The 20999-nt window shown below is 44.6% G+C and overlaps 1 protein-coding gene across 2 annotated transcripts in view; it reads left to right on the top strand.

Moving 5' to 3' along the window:
• The window catches only part of PEAR1 (platelet endothelial aggregation receptor 1), a 311694-nt gene that overhangs the window by 255219 nt on the left and 35476 nt on the right, over nt 1-20999 (top strand). For both annotated transcript variants that reach the window (XM_085639753.1, XM_085639752.1), the window contains exon 14: nt 18475-18621. In XM_085639753.1, the coding sequence (XP_085495879.1) occupies nt 18475-18621 (147 nt within the window). The remainder of the gene's footprint in view (nt 1-18474; nt 18622-20999) is intronic.

The following is a 20999-nucleotide window of genomic DNA, read 5'->3' as shown; positions in this document are numbered from 1 at the left end:
AAGTGGAGGGGGTGGATCTGAGGACAAGGACTTATATCTTTTCTGAGTTGAGCTTCAGGCTACTGTTGCTCATCCAGGATATGATGTTCTTCATTCCATCCTGGAAGCTGTGTCTGGTGATGTCGGGGTCCTTGGTGAGGGAGAGGATATGCTGGGTGTTGTAGGCATAGTATAGTATGCTGAGTCCGTGTTTTTTGACGATGGTTGTGAGAGGGGCCATGGAGATGTTGAAGAGCGTGGGGCTGAGTGAGGATCCTTGGGGTACTCCGCATCTGGTGTCGCTGGGTTCGGAGAGGAAGGTCGAGAGACTTTTAAAGGTCAAAATGCTGCCCCTGCAATCCTGCAGACAACTAATGACTCATAAAAACAACAGTCAGTATTTTCGATCCTCGTCTCCCGTTTGCTGGCATGTTTTTCCAGATCGTCAGACATGTCATCACTCAGATATTCATACATCTAACTGATAGTGCATCAGGAATCACTCCCTATGACTTCCATCAAATCTGATTCAGCTTATCCACTCAATCCCCTTCTGTTTTCGGAAAGATGATCACGGATCTGATTATATTGAAAAAATGCACTCTTATCCAGCCCATAATCCTGCTGCAGTTCTTCAAATGATGCGATTATGTCTCCCATATAAAAATATCCTAGCCTCCTGAACCTCACTGCGTCCCACCTGAGAAAGCAGGGGTCCCGGAACAAAAGGGGAAGACAATGAGCTCCCCAGGATTGGGGTATAGTAGTTGACTTTCCCCAATCTGATTCTTTTCTTTATATTTGCCCAGATCTTAAAAGCTGCACTAAGGGTCTTGAATATAATATAATGTTTTTTTTTAAATATATTTTTATTGTTTCAGTTCTTTAAGAAACATTATTATCACATAACAATAAAAACAGATTGCACTTAGACCAGGCAAGTTTGTTCAGTTTTCTCATCTCTGGTGGCCATCCACATTCTAATTACATGGCAAACACATAGCTTCATCTATGACCCTTTTTGTATGTTGGAGTTGTGCTGGTTCCCCATCTCGCTCACTACCCTAGTGTCCTGAGTTCATCTGGTTTCTTTTAGTCCTGTGCCCCTGCCTTGGTGGTTAGATCTATACCATGTTTCCATTTGTGTAGTGTTGGAGTCTCCTGCATGCCCCAATATCGTGCTATGTCCTACTTCGATACTACCAAGCCCGGTGAGCTGAAAAGTAGTTTGGGTCTAGGAACATCCATGTCCCATGGGATTCCCAGAAGGATACATTTCGGGTCTGCTGGAAGGGGGATTCCCAGGATTGCATTTAGTTCTTTAATTATCTCGCCTTACTACACCCCTTTAAGGGGGCACGCCCATACCATGTGTAGGAAGTTACCTACGGCGGCTAGACAGCGCAAGCACTGGGCGGACTAGGCCTAGCCCATTTTATGTAGTTTTCTCTGTCGTAATAGGCCCGGTGAAGGATTTTAAACTGGATGAGGCGGAGTCTGCCTTTTACTGCGCCCTCACTGGGGTGCATCAGGGCCGCTTCCCAGTCTATCTCTTCCATTTCCCCCAGATCACCCTCCCACGTTTCTTTCAGTTTACCCAAGGTATCAGGCATATTGTTATTTATCTTATTGTAGGTGAAGGAGACTGCCTTTGTTGTAAGCTCTTCCTGTAGTATTCTCCCTTCAAGTAGCGGGTACTCTGTTAGCTCAGTTTCCCTTACATCCTCTGCTCCCTATGCATGCCGTAGTTGGGCATATTTAAGGAATTGGGAATTATGGAGTTTAAATTCAGCTTGGAGGGCAGGAAAGGATTTGAATTCACCCCTTACTATGATATCACCCATGCTTCGAAGCCCTGGAGCCCGCCCACCTCTTTCCACAATGGTGTGGCCCTAGTTTTATTGTGGGCCTAACCCAACACCCTAGTGGTCCTTTCCCACACTTCTATACTGACCCTTGTTATGGGAAGCAGCCTGTGTATCCCTTTTGCCCCATGCAGGTAGTGCATGAACATACGTGGTGTCATTGTTTCTCTTTCAAGTCTATAGGTGAGATGGTCCCATGTTGCATGTATCCAATTATATATGGGGTGAGGTGGGCCGCCCGATAATATACTTCGATGTCCGAAAGCGCTAGCCCCCATTGTATTAGTTATGTTGTGGTGACTTTAGGGCAATTCTTGGGTGTCTCTACAACCACAGCAGTGCACAAAGTTGAGAGTCTATTTCCCTGAATATCGTTCTAGGGAGAGGGTGATATGTATTTTGTAGCGCATATAGGAATTGGGCCAAGGAAATCATCTTAAACATGGACGCCCACCCCATTATGATGAGCGGTAGTTCTCTTCAGCTGTGTGCGTCCTGTTTAAAATTTGATAGTACCCGCAGGATGTTGTGTGAGCGACAGACAGCTGCATAGGGCGTAAGGAAGATCCCACGGTATTGAAATCCCTCCATAGCAATATGGAGGTCTCTGGATAGTGGCGGCCATTCCATTGTTTGATTCGGGCTATGTAGTATTGATTTGTGGCAGTTAACCTTATATCCGGAGAACCGACCATATTCCTCTAGGATTTGGAACACTGTGGGGATCGCAGTTTCTAGGTTTGTGGCAAACAGGAGAATATCGTCTGCGTAAAGTAATATTTTTCCTCCGTTTCATCATAGCAATATGGAGGTCTCTGGGTAGTTGCGGCCATTCCATTGTTTGATTCGGGCTATATAGTATTAATTTGTGGCAGTTAACCTTATATCCCGAGAACCAACCACATTCCTCTGGGATTTTGAACACAGTAGGGATCGTAGTTTCTAGGTTTGTGGCAAACAGGAGGATATCGTCTGCGTAAAGTGATATTTTTTATCTCTGTTTGATCGTCAGGTGTAGTCCTGAAGCCCCTTACCCATGAATGTTGTCTAATTACACATGCTAGGGGTTCGATTACGAGTGCGAACAGCAGTGGAGACGAGGGATATCCCTGCCTGGTCCCTCGGGATATCGGAAAATGCATGAGAGAACTTGCATTTGACTCGCTCCATTGCACTAGGTGCAGTATATATCAGGGACACCCATTTCCTGAATTTTGGTCCGAATTCGAATTTAACTAGAGTGGTGTCTAGGAAGGGCCAATGCACTGCATCAAAAGCTTTCTCTGTGTCTAGCGACAGGAAAGCATGTGGATTGCTGTGGCTCTTAACAGCCATAATCCAATTGTGTACTCTGCGGCAATTCCATTTAGTTGCCCGACCGGGCATAAAACCAGATTGGTCGCAATGGATAAAGGTCGTTACAACCTGCAAGAGTCCTGTGGCCTGGATTGTCACGAGGATTTTTACCTCCGTATTCAGCAGTGAGAAAGGGCGTTATGAGCCACACCTATCTCTGGGTTTATCCTTCTTATGAATAGTCACAATGGTAGCAGTCCATAGGTCTGCTGGGAGGATACCCTCTTCGTAGGCATCTTGATAGACACCCAAGAGGTGAGGGCTCAGTAGATCTTTACATTTTTTAAAGAGTTCAACGGGTAGTCCGTTTTGGCCCGGGGTTCTGCCGGGTCTCAAATGGGTCACAGCCTCTCCTACTTCCACCAGTGTCAGGTCTCGTCCAGTGCCTTCATGTCGCTCTCATCTATTCTGGGGACTGAGATGCCTGCAAGGTATTCGTCAATGTTGTCTGTGTTACTAAATGTTTTCCTGCCATAGAATTCTCCATAGTGTTTGGCGAATGCTGATATTATTTGTGCATCTGTGGAGAGAGTCACCCCCTGGTTGTCCACAATGGAGCCTACCCATCTGGCGTCTGTTTCCTTTTTGCTATGCCAAGCTGGCAATTTCCCAGCCTTGTCCCCTACTTTGTATAAACGGTGCAGTGTCGCTAGTCTCTGTTGCTTAGCCTCTTCTTGGGACAGTTCACGATATTCTAACTTGAGGGCTTCTAATTGTCGAGAAGTCAGCTAATCTGGCCTATCTATAACCCGCCTCTCTAGAGTGAGTAGCCGGCATTCCGTCTGTTCTATATTCTCCCTCTCTTTCTTTTCCCATGATATCCGGTTCTGCGCCCTGTCTCTTAGTACAGTTTTGTACGCCTCCCTCAATGTAACACCAGAGTCCACAGGTCCTTATTCTCCTGGAAGATTTCCGTGTTTGTCTGGAGGCCCGGTATGATCTTAATGTTTTGTTGGTCCCTTGCGTTCAGTTTCCATGTTGCCTGGGAGTCTCAGGTTCTAGTCCCCAACTGAACCTACAGGGGTGAGTGGTCCAACAACCCCCTCACAAGGTAGTCCGTCCGGCCAACCAGCCCTAGCTCACCCGAGGGGACAAAAAAATAGTCCAGCATAGAGTAAACATTTGGGCACCTGAGAAGTATGAATATTGTCTGGTGTTTGAATGCTGGGACCTCCATGTATCAGTGAGCCCGGGCATGACAGCGAAGCAAGTCAGTGGCGTGTCACCTTTGTTTCTGTCATGGTTTCCTGACCGGTCTGCCACAGTGCACATTACGTCGTTGAAGTCTCCCCCTACCATGTGGAAGGATGTGGGGCTCTCTAGGAGTAAGTCTGTCACTTTGAGGAGTACAGGATTGTAGTTGGGGTGTGCATATGCGCATACAGTTGTGGTATTGCGTCAGCCCCATGTGCCTGTTACACCTACAAACCTGCCACTCGGATCTACCCATCAGCGGGTTATTTAAAAAGAGGGTGATTTTTTTACAAGGATTGCAACTCCTCTAGATCCCGATGTGTAGCCAGCGTGTGCCAGTACTGTGTACATTGCTCTCCCAAGAAAGTTGCACTGTGTGCCCTGCAGGTGTGTTTCCTGAAGTAACACTACATCTGGGTGTATGCGCTTTATGTATTGGGCAATCAGTCCCCGCTTTATCCTATCTCTCATTCTGTTTAAGTTCCACGTTAGGACCAAAATGGTCCGTTCTCTTATTGGAGTGGACATGGGTGTATCAGTGATTGAAACAAAGTCTTTCCTGTGCGTGCCCAGTTCTGGATATGGGTCTTCCAGGTTTCAGGTGTAATATCCTCTGGCCTAGTGAAATCAACTTGAACTTCCATCATAACAATCCCATCTCCCCTCCCTTCCTCCCACCCCATCCCCTAACACTTTTCTCTACACTTGAACCCATGGCAATGCAACAACTATGTGTAGGAAAAGAGATAGAGGTATGTCACCCACCCCATACAAATTATACATAGAACTCCCTGTGAACTCCCACTACATATAGCTTAAGAAAAAATGTCAAAAAGGGTCCTTAGCGGACCTCACTGCTATTTTTGGTGCTGCAGCCGGGGGGGCAGGCTATACGTTCCTGTATAGTGCTTTGAAGTTTGCCGGTTTGTTCTATCACTCGTCTCCCATTTGCAGAGGTCGGCCAGTCTCTGCTCCACCCTCCAAAGCTAGTATCTCTGTGACCAAAGGATGCGTGCTGTCATCCCTGGAGGAGTCTCTCATTTCCTCTGAGTCCACATGTGTGTCTCACTGGCTGGACCTGTCCATCTCCTCGTCTTCTAAAATGTTGGTGCAAACCTTCCCTTTTGTTGGGTCACTAGTCCCTTTACTGGACCCACTGAGTAAATATGATGCCCCTTGGTCTGTTCTTCTCAATCTAGACTTGTTTCTTCTGTTCGTACGTGTCTTGTCTGCAGGTCTAACCCCAGGGGACCGCGGCAGTCTGTCGTCTCGGATTTGTTTACAGGGGGGTGTAAAATCGGTCTTTCCTCGATTCATGCTCATGCGTCCTCAGGTGTCTGAAAGAGGTGCGCTTTTCCTTTGTATATGACTTTTAATTTTTCTGGGAAGAGTAGCATGTATTGTACTTGCAGTGTCTGATGTTTTCCTTTCACTGAGTTGAAAGTCCTCCTCTGATGTTGTACATCTGGGCTGTAGCCTGAGAAAATCATAATCTTGAAGTTTTCATGTCTGATTTCTCCCAGACGGCGTGCTTCACTTAGGATCATGTCCCTGTCTAGGAAATTAAGGAGTTTCACTATGATTGGCCTTGAAGGGGCACTGGGTGGCGGTTTTGCACTCAGTGCTCTATGAGCCTGTTCAAGTACAAAGCAGGTAGAGAAGTGTTCAGCTGGGATAATGTTTTTCAGCCAAGTGGTTAAGAATACAGATAAGTCGGGTCCCTTGACCCTCTCTGGGATTCTCACGAATTGTAGTTTATTCCTGCGCGCCCTGTTTTCGGCATCATCAATGAGCCATTGCAATTCACTGTTTGAGCTGCGGAGTTCTATTATCTCTTTTTGTAGGACTTTGACACTATATTCCACTTCGTAGACTCGGTTCTCTGCCTCTGTCACACGTTTAGAGATGTTTTGAAGATCTTGTCTCAGTAATGTAACTTCAGAACGTACTTCTCCGATCCTACTCTTTAGCACTTCTCTAGAGGACTATATTGCGTGGAGTATAGTGGCCGCATCAGGTAGGGGCTGCATAGGGTCCTGCGGGGTCACTACTTTGGTGTATTTGTCCATCTTCCCCTGCCTAGGAGGTTTTGGGTCTTCGTCTTTTGTCATCTTGGGCAGGGGTCAGGGGCCATTGTATGTGGTGTGCTTGCGCACGTTCTCTCAGTGAGGGCTAGGTCTGCCAGTGCCCATGGTATTTCAGGGGTGTAAAGATCCTATGTGCTTATGGGACTTGGTCCAGGTTTTGTGTTATTGCAGTTTCTGTTCCAATCTGCTGCGGCGTGGAGGAAGAGGCAATTTCCATGTCCAGCACTGCTGTGGCTCTGTGACTGGGCACCATGTCACCCAGGGGTATCTCTGGGTTCTTAGTTCAGTAGAGGTATTTGCCACATGCGGGGAACTCAGGGTGTCATTTTCTGCCTTCTGGCCCCAGAAGTCCGCATGGTGGGTAAAGAAGGAGGTGAGGTGTTTCACCTTGCGTCCCCCCACTGGGGGGTCCTGGGGCCTCTTCTTCGTGCCCGATGGCACTCCCCGGGGTCATTCCTCTGCGTCGCCTCAGTCCTAGCAGCGTGACGCCTCCTGCCTGTGATGCTCGGGATCAACAGGGGGGGCAGCGGGCAGGTCTCCGGGACGCCTCCGTCCACCTCCGCAGGGTCTGGTGGTCTATTCAGCACCCTCTGGGGTTTTCTTCACTGCCACTCACTGGCCGCAGACAGGGGTCACTGTGGGCGTGTTGCAGGATTCCATCCAACGGATCCAATCGTCTGCCTGTGTAAGGAGGAGGGTGAGATGAGGCAGTACAAGGCAAATGCCAGCCGAGCAATGGCCCCCGAACCTCCAAGCTCGTTCACTGCGGCAAGCTGTCAGGGCCGCATGTCTGCCAGTTTGGGTGCCGGCATGTTGCACGGGGCCAGACACTACCCTGCCTCGCGGCCTTGGCGTTCGCGTCGTTAATGATGGCGTTTATCTGCTTGTGCCCCAACGGGCTGTTTGCCGGAGGGGGGATGTCCGTTACTCAGCTGTGCTCTGGCAGGATTATCTTCAGGATTTCGGGTCTGACCAGGAGCTCCCAGGAACACGACCTACCGAGCCATGTTCTAGGCCACGCCTCAAATTAATGTTCTTGAAATAACATGCTTCAATTATCTTTAAAAAGCCGCTTTCAGCATCCTTCCCACAAAGTAATTTGTATATAGGAGGGAAATTTCCCCCTGCACAACAACTTCCTGCACGCCCACCTGTTAGAGATTTCAAATATTGTAAGGCAGCAGCCCACTGGTAGAGTTTAAAATTGGGAACAGCCCAACAACCTCTTCCCTAGATAACATCAAGAATTTAAGAGTCCTTATAGCCTTAGCATACGACCAGATGAAGCTGGTAACCATATCCTCCATCATCTTAAACCATTGATTTTCTAACTCGAGAGGAATTGCTCTAAATAGATTCAGCACTTTCTTTAGGAATTTCTTCTTTATGACATTACAGCAACCGACAATAGACGTATGCAAGTTGTCTATCCTCTGGAAATCGCTTCTTGCTTTAAAAAGTATTGGGCTAAGTTAGATTTGACAATCTGCTCTAGGTCTGCCATAATACTAATTCCCAGATAGACTGCTTCTCTAACAGTGTGGCCATCAGCCGTGGCCCGTGCAGGTAAGAGCGATGGGGTGGTGGGGTAGGGTTGAGGGGGGGGGGGGTTTCGACAGATGATGACCAGGGAAAATTAAATATATACTTAATTTTTCCTGGTCATCGTCCGTCGGAATCCCCCCTCACCCGGCCCCACCGCCCACCACTCTTACCTGCACGGGCTGCGACTAGTGGTCATCAGCAATTTGTACTTATTTGCTAGCTACCACCTGCGTATTTGACTGGTTTCGAAAATAGCCTGACAGTTTCACAAATTTCAAGTGTTCTTTTCCTACTTCTCGCATATATTGCTGGATTGGGTGTCACTACTGTCATATCATCAGCATACGCCAAAATCATAGTACTCATACCATGGAATCACATAGGCTTAATTAAAGTATTAGACTCCAACCTCCTGATCAGAGGATCTATATAAAGGGCAAACAAAAAAGGGGAGCAAGGACACCCCTGTCTTTTCCCTCTCATAATTGCAGTAGGATCAGATTGTCCCTCCATTATATGAAGCCTAGCAATGGGATTATGTCAAGACTTTGGCAACAACTTCAACCATAGTGAGATGCAACGTAAAACCCTGCAACCCTTGGGCAAAACAAATTAAGTATCCGCGTTGGAGACGAAGGTGTTTGGCGCCCAAACTCCTGTTAAAACAATGCATAACAATAATAAGAAACTCAGGTGAGGGAAATGGCCGCGCAGATGAGCACAGACCCAAAGCAGGTTGGCGGTCTAGTGTTTCCCCTCACGCGACAGTTAGGAAGCTCAAGGTGCGCGTTCCACGAAGGAACTGCGCACTTCAACTGTAGTCTTCTGGGAGTGTGTAGCGTCTCCTTAAGGCGCAGAGCTCGTTTTAGTGTTTACCTCCAAAAATATAATTATCTCAATTTGTTGTTAGTATACGCATGCGCAACGTGGGAGTCAACTATCCTGACAAGAAAATACTGAAGAAAGAGAACCTTCATGTAGCGCTATTGACTTCATGTTCCAGTTAGCGGTATTTGTTTCCACCTTCCTTGAACACCTGAGGTACCATTTTTGTAGCGCTTCGTGTTCCAGATAACTGTGTTGTGGTTTCACCTTCACTGAACACCAGAGTTATTGTGACTGAAGATATGATCTAAAACTTACACAACCAGGAGCATATTGCCCATTGACTTAATTATACCAAAGTATTCAAGTTTAATTCGTACACCTTGGAGAATCTTAGTGGGTTCATAACTCATTCCCTGGATAAAATTACAGTTGACAGTTGGAATAACACGCTACTACATGTAGCGAAGGTAATTAGGAGGGGGCTTACTAAAATATATACAAATTCAGCGTTACTCAGTATAGGAATGTTATTTTAAAAGCTGTTGTTTTCCCCAAATACAGATGCCAAATAAAACCAAATAAAAAAAACAAAAGGGAGAAGCAACAGCCTGAGGTCTACAGGGTAAATTTAGTGTTGTGGTGTTATATCGAGTATTAAAAAAGTGTAGGTAGCATTTACATGTGTGTCTTTAAAATCCAGGTGCAGTAAGAAGATCTACCCAGTCCACAGTGTGAAGAACTATCAACTTCCGAGGCTGTCTCTCTTGTTTCTCATCCACTTCCCCTTTCCCCCCGCTTTAGTTGCTACCTTGAGCATTCTCGGGTGGTACCTGAGGTGGCGGGGCGTTGGGACCATCATCGGCTCCTGTGGATACTTGGTACTCTGACAGATTGAAGTGCCGTTAATCCACCTGAGTCAATATGGGTGAGGGTTTTGATTTAAAGGCCTTGGCTGGGGTGCTTGAAGGTTTACTGCACTCGGCTGACTAACAGGTTACTACTGTGAGGACGAGGACCAGGGATATTGAACTATATTTAGACCTTTGCGATATACACATTATACAGAATCGGGATTGTGACCCCTTGTTTTCCTCGTCCGGGAAGAGACCCCCACGTGGTCTGGAATTAGAACCACGTTCAAAAATACTATTGAAACAACAAAATAGCCTTGAGGAAGTCGTGGGATTACTTTCCCAATACGACGAAACACGTGTTGGCTGTGACTGTGATGTTCCACTTGAAAACGTCATGAAATAAAAGGAGAAGAAGATTTCGCGATTGATTTATTGATTCATTTGTACACTGTTTTACTCACAGACTATGAACGTCAGAATTTCCTAAATTTCACGTGTGCTGGGGATTTGAAAAAAACTGTCATTTAAGCTCTTGCTTGTTTGTAAAGTCTGTGGTTTCTTTACACCCTACAGCACCGTCATAGAAGTGAATCATAGATAATGAATGTGCACTTTCCTTGAGACGCCATAAAACCTATGACCCAGACCACATTTCTGTTAGAAAACGGTTTACAAAACTAATTGACTCAATCAGCTGATGAAAATCGGAGTCTTAGGGATGAGATTAGAAGGTCTCAACAGGAGACACACCAAATTAAATTGAAAATGGAAGAGTTCCTTGCTGGAACTACTCCACTACCAGGGTTAGAAGCAAACCGTAGGTCAGCGGCAGAGGTAGCCACACAAGTTATCCATTCGGTTGCTCCTATAGTACCTTTAGCTAATCCTGAAAGATTCAATGGGGATCCACACAAAGCACAGATATTTCTGACCCAGTGTTCCTTGCACTTTTTATGTAGATCGGTAGTCTTTAAGGAAGAGCAGGCAAAAGTTGAATTTGTGCTGTCCTACTTGAGTGGTGATGCTGCCGCCTGGTCAATGCCTTTGATCTCTCGAAATGACCCAGCCCTGTACAACTACGAGCTTTTTAAGAAGGAGTTTTTGAGAATTTTCGACAGGAGAACCGCCAACCAAGCTACGGACAACGAACTGCTGGATCTGAAGCAAGGGAGTCGTGACTTGGTAGCGTATATTGCACAATTTAACAAACTGATTGTGGAGACCAATTGGCCAGAGGATAAATGTTCAGCCTTATTCTATCGAGGTCTAAAGGATGAATTAAAGGACGCCCTAGCTCAAATACCCAAAAGACCTCAAGAAATATCGGAGTTGATAGATCTAGTTCTTCAAATCGATCACCGACTATATGAAAGACGTTCGGAAAAGAAGAAGGAGTTTCGGCCTTTTGTTCCTCGTTTGGATCGCATCAAGACAGACAGTAACAAGACTGATGCAGCTAGTGGAGAGGAACCTATGCAGATAGGGTCGATAAGAGGGCCTCTTACCAAGGAAGAGCGAGAAAAAAGGCGAACTAAAAATCTGTGCATGTATTGTGGAGATTCTGGACATTTTGTAAAAGACTGCCTCAAAAAGCCAAAGACCAACTTGGGGTTAAAAGACAGATCCCATCAGTAGAGGGAGTTGCCCTGGTGGGAAATAAAGAACACCAACAATTAGTTAATACTCTACAATCGGCAGCTCCGCATTTAATAGTCTCATTTACAATTAAATTCGGACACAAGGAAGTTCCTGGGGTGTCAGTCATGATCGATTCTGGGGCAACGGGAAATTTTTGTGACCTGAGCTATGCTAAAGAAATAGGAGTAAGAGCAATCAAAAAGAAGAATTTTGAAGTGGTCAAGGCAGTGGATGGTTCAAACCTCACTTCAGGCCCCATTACAGATGAAACAGAGACTTTAGAGTTAGTTGGGTTACAGAGTCATCGAGAATATATTAGATTCAACCTCATAGATGCTCCGCAATTTCAGCTAATACTTGGATTACCATGGTTGACTGAGCACTACCCCACTATTGACTGGGAAAGAAGAACAGTTAAAATGAACTCTGAGCATTGTATTAAGAATTGTTTCACAGGAACAAAAACCAGGTCAGAAGGAACTCCAGCTACAGAATTGGCTCGACTCACCAATTGCGTATGTGCCTTAAGAACACAAGAAATTCCAGTAGAATATCAAGATTTGGCCAGTGTATTCGACAAAAGAAATGCGGAGAAGCTTCCACCACATCGGGAATATGACTGCAAGATTGAGTTAGAGCCAGGAGCCACTTTGCCGTGTAGTCGTATCTACGCCCTGATTGAAGCAGAAAATGTCTATCTCAAGGAGTACTTCGACGAATATTTGAAGATCGGTTTTATCAGACCTTCCCAATCACCAGTGTCATCGCCGCTATGTTTTCGACCCAAAAAGGATGGGACTCTTCACACCTGTATAGATTACAGAGCGTTGAATCAGGTAACTGTGAAGAACCGATACCCGTTACCTCTTATATCACCACTTCTGGATCAGGTCAAAAGAGCTAAAGTTTTTACTAAGCTTGATTTACGTGGGGCATATCACTTGGTGAGAGGGGCCGAAGGTGATGAGTGGAAAACAGCCTTCAGGACTAAATATGGCCTTTTCGAGTATCAGGTGATGCCATATGGGCTAAGTAATGCTCCCGCGGCTTTTCAACATCTTGTAAATGATGTTCTTCGAGAATTTCTGGATCGTGTAGCAGTTGTTTATATTGATGACATTCTGATTTTCTCGAACAGCATGGAGGACCATGTAAAACATGTAAGAGCAGTATTACAAAGGTTATTAGAGAATCATCTATTTGTCAAGTTGGAAAAGTGTTCCTTTCATGTTGAGCGTGTGGAGTTCCTTGGTTTCATAATATCAGCTGAAGGAGTAGCTATGGATCCCGCAAAAGTGCAAGTCATTCAAGATTGGTCTTCACCCAAAAATGTGAAGGAAATACAAAGCTTCCTTGGCTTTGCCAATTTTTATCGAAGATTTATTCCTGATTTTTCTGCCAAGGTGTCCCCAATTACTCAACTTCTGAAGAAAGGGAAGAAATTTGATTGATCCAACGAGGCTGAAGAAGCGTTTCAATTCCTAAAAAAAACTTTCATTACAGCCCCAATTTTGATGCACCCAGACCTGGAGCAGGCCTTCTACGTGGAAACAGATGCGTCAGACTTCGCTACAGGAGGGATCCTGTCACAAAGGGACAAACTAACAGGACAACTTCATCCTGTGGCATTTAGATCAAGAAAACTGTCGGAACCGGAAATCAACTATTCAATTGCAGACAAAGAGCTGTTGGCTGTAAAAGAAGCCTTCCAGGATTGGCGACACTATCTATTGGGAGCCAAGCATTGCGTGACTGTATTCACAGATCACCGTAACTTACAGTTTTTAAAGTCAGCTAAAACACTTACACCACTGCAATTAAGATGGTCTTTGTACTTTTCAGATTTTAATTTCGTGATCACCTATAAACCTGGAGTGAAAAATGGGAAAGCAGATGCCTTATCCAGGATGAATGCGCCAGAAGAATTGAGAGTCACTAAGGTGGAACCTATCATCCCTTTGAACAAAATTGTAGGAGCTGTCCATCTAGAAGAATTTACCTAGGAAATCCGAGAGAATTGTCCAGACAGAGTTTGGAAAGATTGGGTCGGTGAGGACGACAGGAAAACGATAACAGGAGGTCTTCCGTATTATGATGGAAAATTGCATCTTCCCACTGAAGACTTGCAGACTAAAGCTGTGAAAGAATGTCATGATGATCGTTTAGCGGGCCACAAGGGTATTAAGAAAACTCTGGAGTTGATTGGAGGACATTTTTGGTGGCCTGGCATGGCGGCTCAGGTGGGACAGTACGTTTCAACTTGTGAAACTTGTATAAAAGGGAAGCCTAGTAGACAAGCCCCACAGGGGTTATTGCAACCCCTGCCTAATGCACCTTACCCTTAGCACACAGTGTCTTTAGATTTGATAGTAGATCTACCAGCTAGTCAGGGATATACAGTCATATTGGTGTTAGTGGATTCATTTTCCAAAATGGGCCATTTCATTCCGTTAAAGAAAATACCTACAGCCCCACAACTAGTTCAGATATTTAATCAACACATAGTTCGGGCACATGGAATTCCACAAATAATCATTTCAGATAGAGGAACCCAATTCATTTCTAAATTCTGGAAAACCTTTATGCACAGCTTAGGTATTGACACACGGTATTCCACCAGTTATCATCCTGAAACCGATGGTCAGACGGAGAGAGTCAATCAGGAGTTGGAACAATACCTGAGACTTTATTTGTTGGAACAGGATGGGAACTGGTCGGATCTCTTGTGGACTGCTGAGTTTTGCGTACAATAATGCAGTACATGACTCAACAGGGTATTCACCGTTCTATTTGAATTCAGGAAGACATCCAGATTTAATGGTCGGGAAACACGATGAGACAGTGCCAGCAGTCACTGTTATGGTGAGGGAGTTGACGAACTCATATAAAAAGGCTCAAGCAAATTTACTCAAGGCAAAAGAATCCTACAAAAGACAGGCAGATAAGAAGAGACGGGTGGGCACCAAGTTTGTGGTGGGAGATCAAGTCTGGTTGTCCACTAAACATTTGAGACTAAAAGGGAATAGAAAGTTTCAGCCCAGATTCCTCGGTCCTTTCAAGGTCCAAAAGATTATTAATCCAGTAGTGGTGAGGTTACAATTGCCCAAACAGTTAAAGATCCATCCAGCCTTTCATATATCATTGCTAAAAAAGAAGCCTCCCAATGCAAGACTGAAACCAAACCCAACCGCTGTTAGAGTTGAGTCAGGAGATGAATTTGAAGTTAGTAGAATTTTAGACTCAAAAATCTCCAGAAACAAATTGTACTACTTGGTCGATTGGAAAGGGTTTGGGCCAGAGGAGAGATCATGGGAGCCCTATTCAAATGTGCATGCACCCAAGCTAGTCAGGAATTTCCATAAGATCTATCCAACTAAACCAAAATTGGGGGAGCCCCTTTTGGAGGGAGGTACTGTCAAGACTTTGGCAACAACTTCAACCATAGCGAGATGCAACGTAAAACCCTGCAATCCTTGGGCAAAACAAATTAAGTATCCGCGTTGGAGACGAAGGTGTTTGGCGCCCAAACTCCTGTTAAAACAATGCATAACAATAATAAGAAACTCAGGTGAGGGAAATGGCCGCGCAGATGAGCACAGACCCAAAGCAGGTTGGCGGTCTAGTGTTTCCCCTCACGCGACAGTTAGGAAGCTCAAGGTGCGCGTTCCACGAAGGAACTGCGCACTTCAACTGTAGTCTTCTGGGAGTGTGTAGCGTCTCCTTAAGGCGCAGAGCTCATTTTAGTGTTTACCTCAAAAAATATAATTATCTCAATTTGTGGTTAGTATACGCATGCGCAACGTGGGAGTCAACTATCCTGACAAGAAAATACTGAAGAAAGAGAATCTTCGTGTAGCGCTATTAACTTCATGTTACAGTTAGCGGTATTTGTTTCCACCTTCCTTGAACACCTGAGGTAACATTTTTGTAGCGCTTCGTGTTCCAGATAACTATGTTGTGGTTTCACCTTCACTGAACACCAGAGTTATTGTGACTGAAGATATGATCTAAAACTTACACAACCAGGAGCATATTGCCGTTTGACTTAATTATACCAAAGTATTCAAGTTTAATTCGTACACCTTGGAGAATCTTAGTGGGTTCATAACTCATTCCCTGGATAAAATTACAGTTGACAGTTGGAATAACACGCTACTACATGTAGCGAAGGTAATTAGGAGGGGGCTTACTAAAATATATACAAATTCAGCGTTACTTAGTATAGGAATGTTATTTTAAAAGCTGTTGTTTTCCCCAAATACAGATGCCGAATAAAACCAAATAAAAAAAAACAAAAGGGAGAAGCAACAACCTGAGGTCTACAGGGTAAATTTAGTGTTGTGGTGTTATATCGAGTATTAAAAAAGTGTAGGTAGCATTTACATGTGTGTCTTTAAAATCCAGGTGCAGTAAGAAGATCTACCCAGTCCACAGTGTGAAGAACTATCAACTTCCGAGGCTGTCTCTTTTGTTTCTCATCCACTTCCCCTTTCCCCCCCACTTTAGTTGCTACCTTGAGCATTCTCGGGTGGTACCTGAGGTGGCGGGGCGTTGGGACCATCATCGGCTCCTGTGGATACTTGGTACTCTGACAGATTATGATAGACAGATTGAATCACATTGAATGAGCCCCCCATTCCATACACTTACTCCCTGCCCAAGTATAGACTCAGGCAACCCTGTTAAACGTTTTCTCTGCATCTAACGAGGCCAAAGCCATAGGTTTTTCAGAGATTGTTGATGCATCAAAAAGCATAATAATGTGACAGACATGATCTGTGGTTCCCTCTCCTGGGATAAAGCTGTCTTGCCAAGGAGAGACCAACTTGGCTATAACATTACAGACCACAGCCTTGCTGCTAAGACTTTGGAATACACCTTGGTGTCGCTGTAAAATTAATTTGATTTTTTCTATATGATCTGAGATCTTGTGGAGGCTCTCCTTTTTTTAGAAACACCGCCATGTTAGTCAGGGCCTAAGAGTCAGTTATTGTAGCCCTTTTTTTGTGCCTTTAGAAATAGCTCAACCAGATCATCTCCTAGAGTGGAAAAAAGGAACTTTGTAAAATTCTAATGGAAATATATCCACCCCAGCGGCTTTATCACAGGAGAGTTCCAAAAGAGCCACATAAATCTTATCTCGACTGAAAGGGGCATTTAAGAAACCCCTAACCTCAGGAGTGACTTTGGTTCCCAAGATTAATCTAAGATATTTTACCCTCATGTCATCATCGGTTGTCCCTTCTGCATGATACAATACATCATAGAAGTCTCAAAACACTTTGCGGATTCCCACGGAATCAGTGATCAAGTGACCCCCTTAACCTTTATTTCAGTGATCTCTCCATTTGTCATTTTCTGTCTGGTGCAAACCGCAAGCAGATAGCCGACCAGTCGCTAATTTCATAGCACTCTTTTTTGTTGAATAAATACTTTTCAGCTGCTTTATTAGCCAAGATACTGTTAATGGCTGATCTAGCCAGAGCAAGATTTTATTGGACCGCTACTAGATCATCTCCTCTTTCGACAGTGACAACAGGTTGAGCCTCAGCTTCTGCTAATTCCCCATATGGGCTTTTCAATTTCTGTGCTTGTGTCTTCTGGTGGTGCAGACTGAAGCTAGGTGTCTCCCCCCTAACCCCTGCCTTGAAGGCTTCCCAAACTGCCCTGGGAGGAGCACTGCCCCAATTACAATCTAGGAATTCTGGAATCCAAGGGGTTATGATCAGACATGACTCTTGGGTACTTCTCAATTAATATCCCCTGAACCAAACCGAGGGACGTAAAAAAAGTAGTCCAGGCGGAAGTGTTCCTTTTGGGGGCCAAGAAAAAAGTATATCCAGAGTCAGATGAATTATTTTTATGCCAGACATCTACCTGCCCATAATTACTCTTAAAATGCTGGAGCGCCCGAAAGACTCTAGGCTTATGGCCTGTATAGCAGTTATCTGCCATTTCGAGTAACGCAACAGGTTAGTTGATGTTCAAATCCACCATTGCTTTATCAGAGCCTGCCTGGTCAAAGAGATCTCTGAGGCCTGTCCCACCGGGGCGACACAGGCGGCATCGCCGAAGAAAAAAACTCTGTAATAGGAGGGCTTGTGGCCCTTACAGTCAGTTCACCACTGTTTGTGCTATTCAGCTCTGCCGCAGGTTGCACTTGGTGCTTTTAGTGCTTCTATGCCCGGTTTTCCTTTCCCCTCCATTCCCACTGCCATTCCAATCTTGCTTGGAGCGGGGCGGGCCAGAGGAATGCGGTGATGCTAATGTAGTTTTTAGCAATTCAGTCCCGAGTCAATTGAGCAGATTATGGCGGCACATCACTCTCGTGGGTGCTTGCGCTGTGAGCCACCTGGGTCTCAAAGGGCTGCGGTGTACTCTGAGCTCAATGTACCACAGTGTTCTTAGCCCACAGCAGACCGGTCAGGAAATTGCTGCCGTGATCACCACCCAAGTCTCAAACAGGTAGCATATTTGCTTCATTTATTTATTTATTTTATAAATTTATAAAGCGCGCAGCTACCCAACAGGGTCTCTCAGCACTGGACAAAGTGGAGGCAGAGTAACAGGCAACAGGCACGAATAGGAAGAAAAGCAGCTTTCTTGCTGCCGGGCAACAACTTACTTCTGGATGCCAATTACAATGCCAGCACATATCGTAGAGCCCACATATGCTCTCCCACATGCCTCACGCGTCTACATGGACCAGGAGCCGGAGCTGGAGTGGAGAAGCCGAGCATGACTACTCACACAAGTAACATCTTGCCTCGCTGATTTGACTTTGTTTCTAATGTACTTGCCACTTTATGTAGATGTATTTCTGAATTGTGCACAGCAAGTTTGTGAACCTTGTTTTATTGTTACATATAAAGTTTTATTTTTGTGTTTTGTGTTTTATCGGTATCCAACCGGAAATAAAAAAAAAATCATGATCAAATTATGGAAATGTTTAGAAAATAACAAAGTAACACTTACGCAACTGCTCTCATGTTGAAACTAAACTATAATCTTAGCTTTAATGCTACCATACCTAACCTTGCGTTTTAAGTCGTACAAATGATATGCTGCTGATGCCAACACACCCTCAGCTATTTGATGCTCTTGTAATGTCTTCATCTCGTTTGTCAGGTGTGCGATGTAACTTACCCTGTGAGGAGGACCGCTGGGGGCGGAACTGCAACATGTCCTGCGCTTGTAAGAATGGGGCAACGTGTTCACCGGAGGATGGGAGCTGTAACTGTGCCCCTGGCTTCCGAGGCCCAGCTTGTCAGCGCAGTAAGCAGCTAAAATAAAATTCATGTTTAAAGTGTGGCTCAAACAATTACATATGTTATTTTTGAGTGTTTTACTCCTTGTTACACGTTGTCACTGTTTTGAATGGGCCGGTACTCTCCGGTACTGAGTACCGGCACTTCTTAGATTTACCACTCTGAGTACCGGCACTTCTTAGATTTATCACTCTGAGTACCGGCACTTTTTAGATTTATCACTCTGAGTACCGGCACTTCTTAGATTTATCACTCTGAGTACCGGCACTTCTTAGATTTATCACTCTGAGTACCGGCACTTCTTAGAATTATCACTCTGAGTACCGGCACTTCTTAGATTTATCACTCTGAGTACCGGCACTTCTCTACTGCCGAGGAGAGTATCAGTACTCATGAAAGGGTAGGCTCATTGGCTGCGAGTGCTGGTGAGCATGAGTGGAATCTGTCTCTGACAGCCAACGTGCTGTTTCTGTAGCCCTGATCTGAGCCCCAGCTGAGCTAGTCAGCAGGGCTTATTTGCATAATGTCCAGTGTCCACCATCATGCTGTGTTTGGCAGAGCAGGGTTCATTTAGACCCTGTGCTGTTAATCTCATTCACACTATTGTGTGCATTTGTGCAAACACAAGAATCAAGGCAGTCTGCTGACAGCGCCGATTTATAAAAAGCCACGGGAGGTAAAAAGGCTTCAAATGGCTTTAATCATACCTGAGTGTTTTGTGTGTCTGCTTATGTCTGTGTGTTTGCCTGCATGTGTATTCCTGTTTTGTGTGAGAGAGAAGCAAGAGAAAGAGGGAGAGAATCGAAACACTCTCAGGAGGCATTTTAAAGAAAATGTGTGCATGTCTGCGCGACAGGTTCATAAATAACGTAAAAACAAGGGTTCGTAGGTGAGTTAGTGAAAGGCTGGATGGGTGAGTGAAACGATGGATCTATAAATGGATGGATTAATGAATGAAAGGATGAATGAGTGAAAGAATGAATGGATGAGTGAAAGCAAGGGTGGATGGATGGATAAAAGGGCAGATGGGTGGATAAGTGAAAGAATGCATGAACGAATGAAAGGGAGGGAGGATGGATGAAAGGGTGGATTGAAGGATGGCTGGATAAGTAGAAAGGGAGGACGGATGGATTGAAAGGGTGGTTGCAATGAAGAAGGTGAAATGGTTGATGGATGGATAAGCGCAAGCATTGATGGATGAGTGAAAGGGTGGATAAAAAGATGGATGAGTGAAAGGATGGATGGAGGATAGGTTTGGAGATGGCTGGATAGGTGTGGATATGGAAGGGTGAACAGACGGAATGGCGAAAAGCTAAATGATGGATGAAAGACCGAATACATGACAAAATGTAAAGGTTAAATGCAAGTAAATGGTAAGATGAAAGGATGAATGGTTAGATCGATGGGAGAGACAAGAGATCTCTTTTAGGGAGTTACTTCATTTACCTGGTGAAATAAGAGCTTTGTTTCGAAGTGCGGGCATTTTCGTTTTCTGACTACTCCCATGCTCAAACATATATAGTATTGTGCAAAACAGCAATTAACAGTATGACATTAAGAAAGGGCAACAATCACAAAACAAGGAAATGTTAAGATCTCTTCACGTATGGCTTTCATTTTGTGTAATGAGTTAACCTGTATTGTTTATATAAACACATGTATCAAGTGTTTTGGTATGTACTGCAACTATTATAGAAGTCATTAAGTATCATCATGTCTTGCCCTTAGCCCCACCCCTAGCCATGCCTTCTCGCCACACCTCTAGCTCATTTTAATGAGTACCTGCACTTATTTTTTCCCAATTAAAGCACTGCACGCAGTGTTTGTTGTCATTGAAGTGCCTTCGACACTTCTCTTTGATTGGGGAACGCAGAGTTGAATATTATGTGTGCCTGACATATGACTGGTCGCAGTCCAGTTTAACTGGCTTCTTTTGAATCCTACTGCTTTAAGTGGTGTTTGGCTCGTCCCTCACTTTGGTTGCCCAGTGGCTTGTGCAGGGTTTTACGAGTCCATTTTATTTCCTTTTTCTGAAGTATGTGAAATCGCATAGTATATTTTTGGGAAATTTCATATTATTTTGCAAAAATTACATGAAGGTTTAAGAAATTTGATTGCTGGTATCTTGGATGAAAATTAAGTACAAGGGCATGCCTTTAATTCAGAAGACTCCAGAGATGCTGGTGGGAGAAGAAAATGTATTGCAGCTGCAGTTTTACTGTTGCGGCAGGAGATTTTCTGCTTGAATCAGTCTTTCCAACTTTGGTAAGATTTCATTGCATTGCAAAAGAATTTGCCCGGCCTACTCTGAATACTTCTGCTTATGAATCTTACCAATTAACGAAGATGTATGAGTAAATTGGTTTAAAGGACACTTCATAACTA

This window comes from Triturus cristatus, chromosome 12 (assembly GCF_964204655.1).
Source record: "Triturus cristatus chromosome 12, aTriCri1.1, whole genome shotgun sequence".
Taxonomy (NCBI): domain Eukaryota; kingdom Metazoa; phylum Chordata; class Amphibia; order Caudata; family Salamandridae; genus Triturus; species Triturus cristatus.
This window is presented reverse-complemented; position numbering and strand designations above follow the sequence as displayed.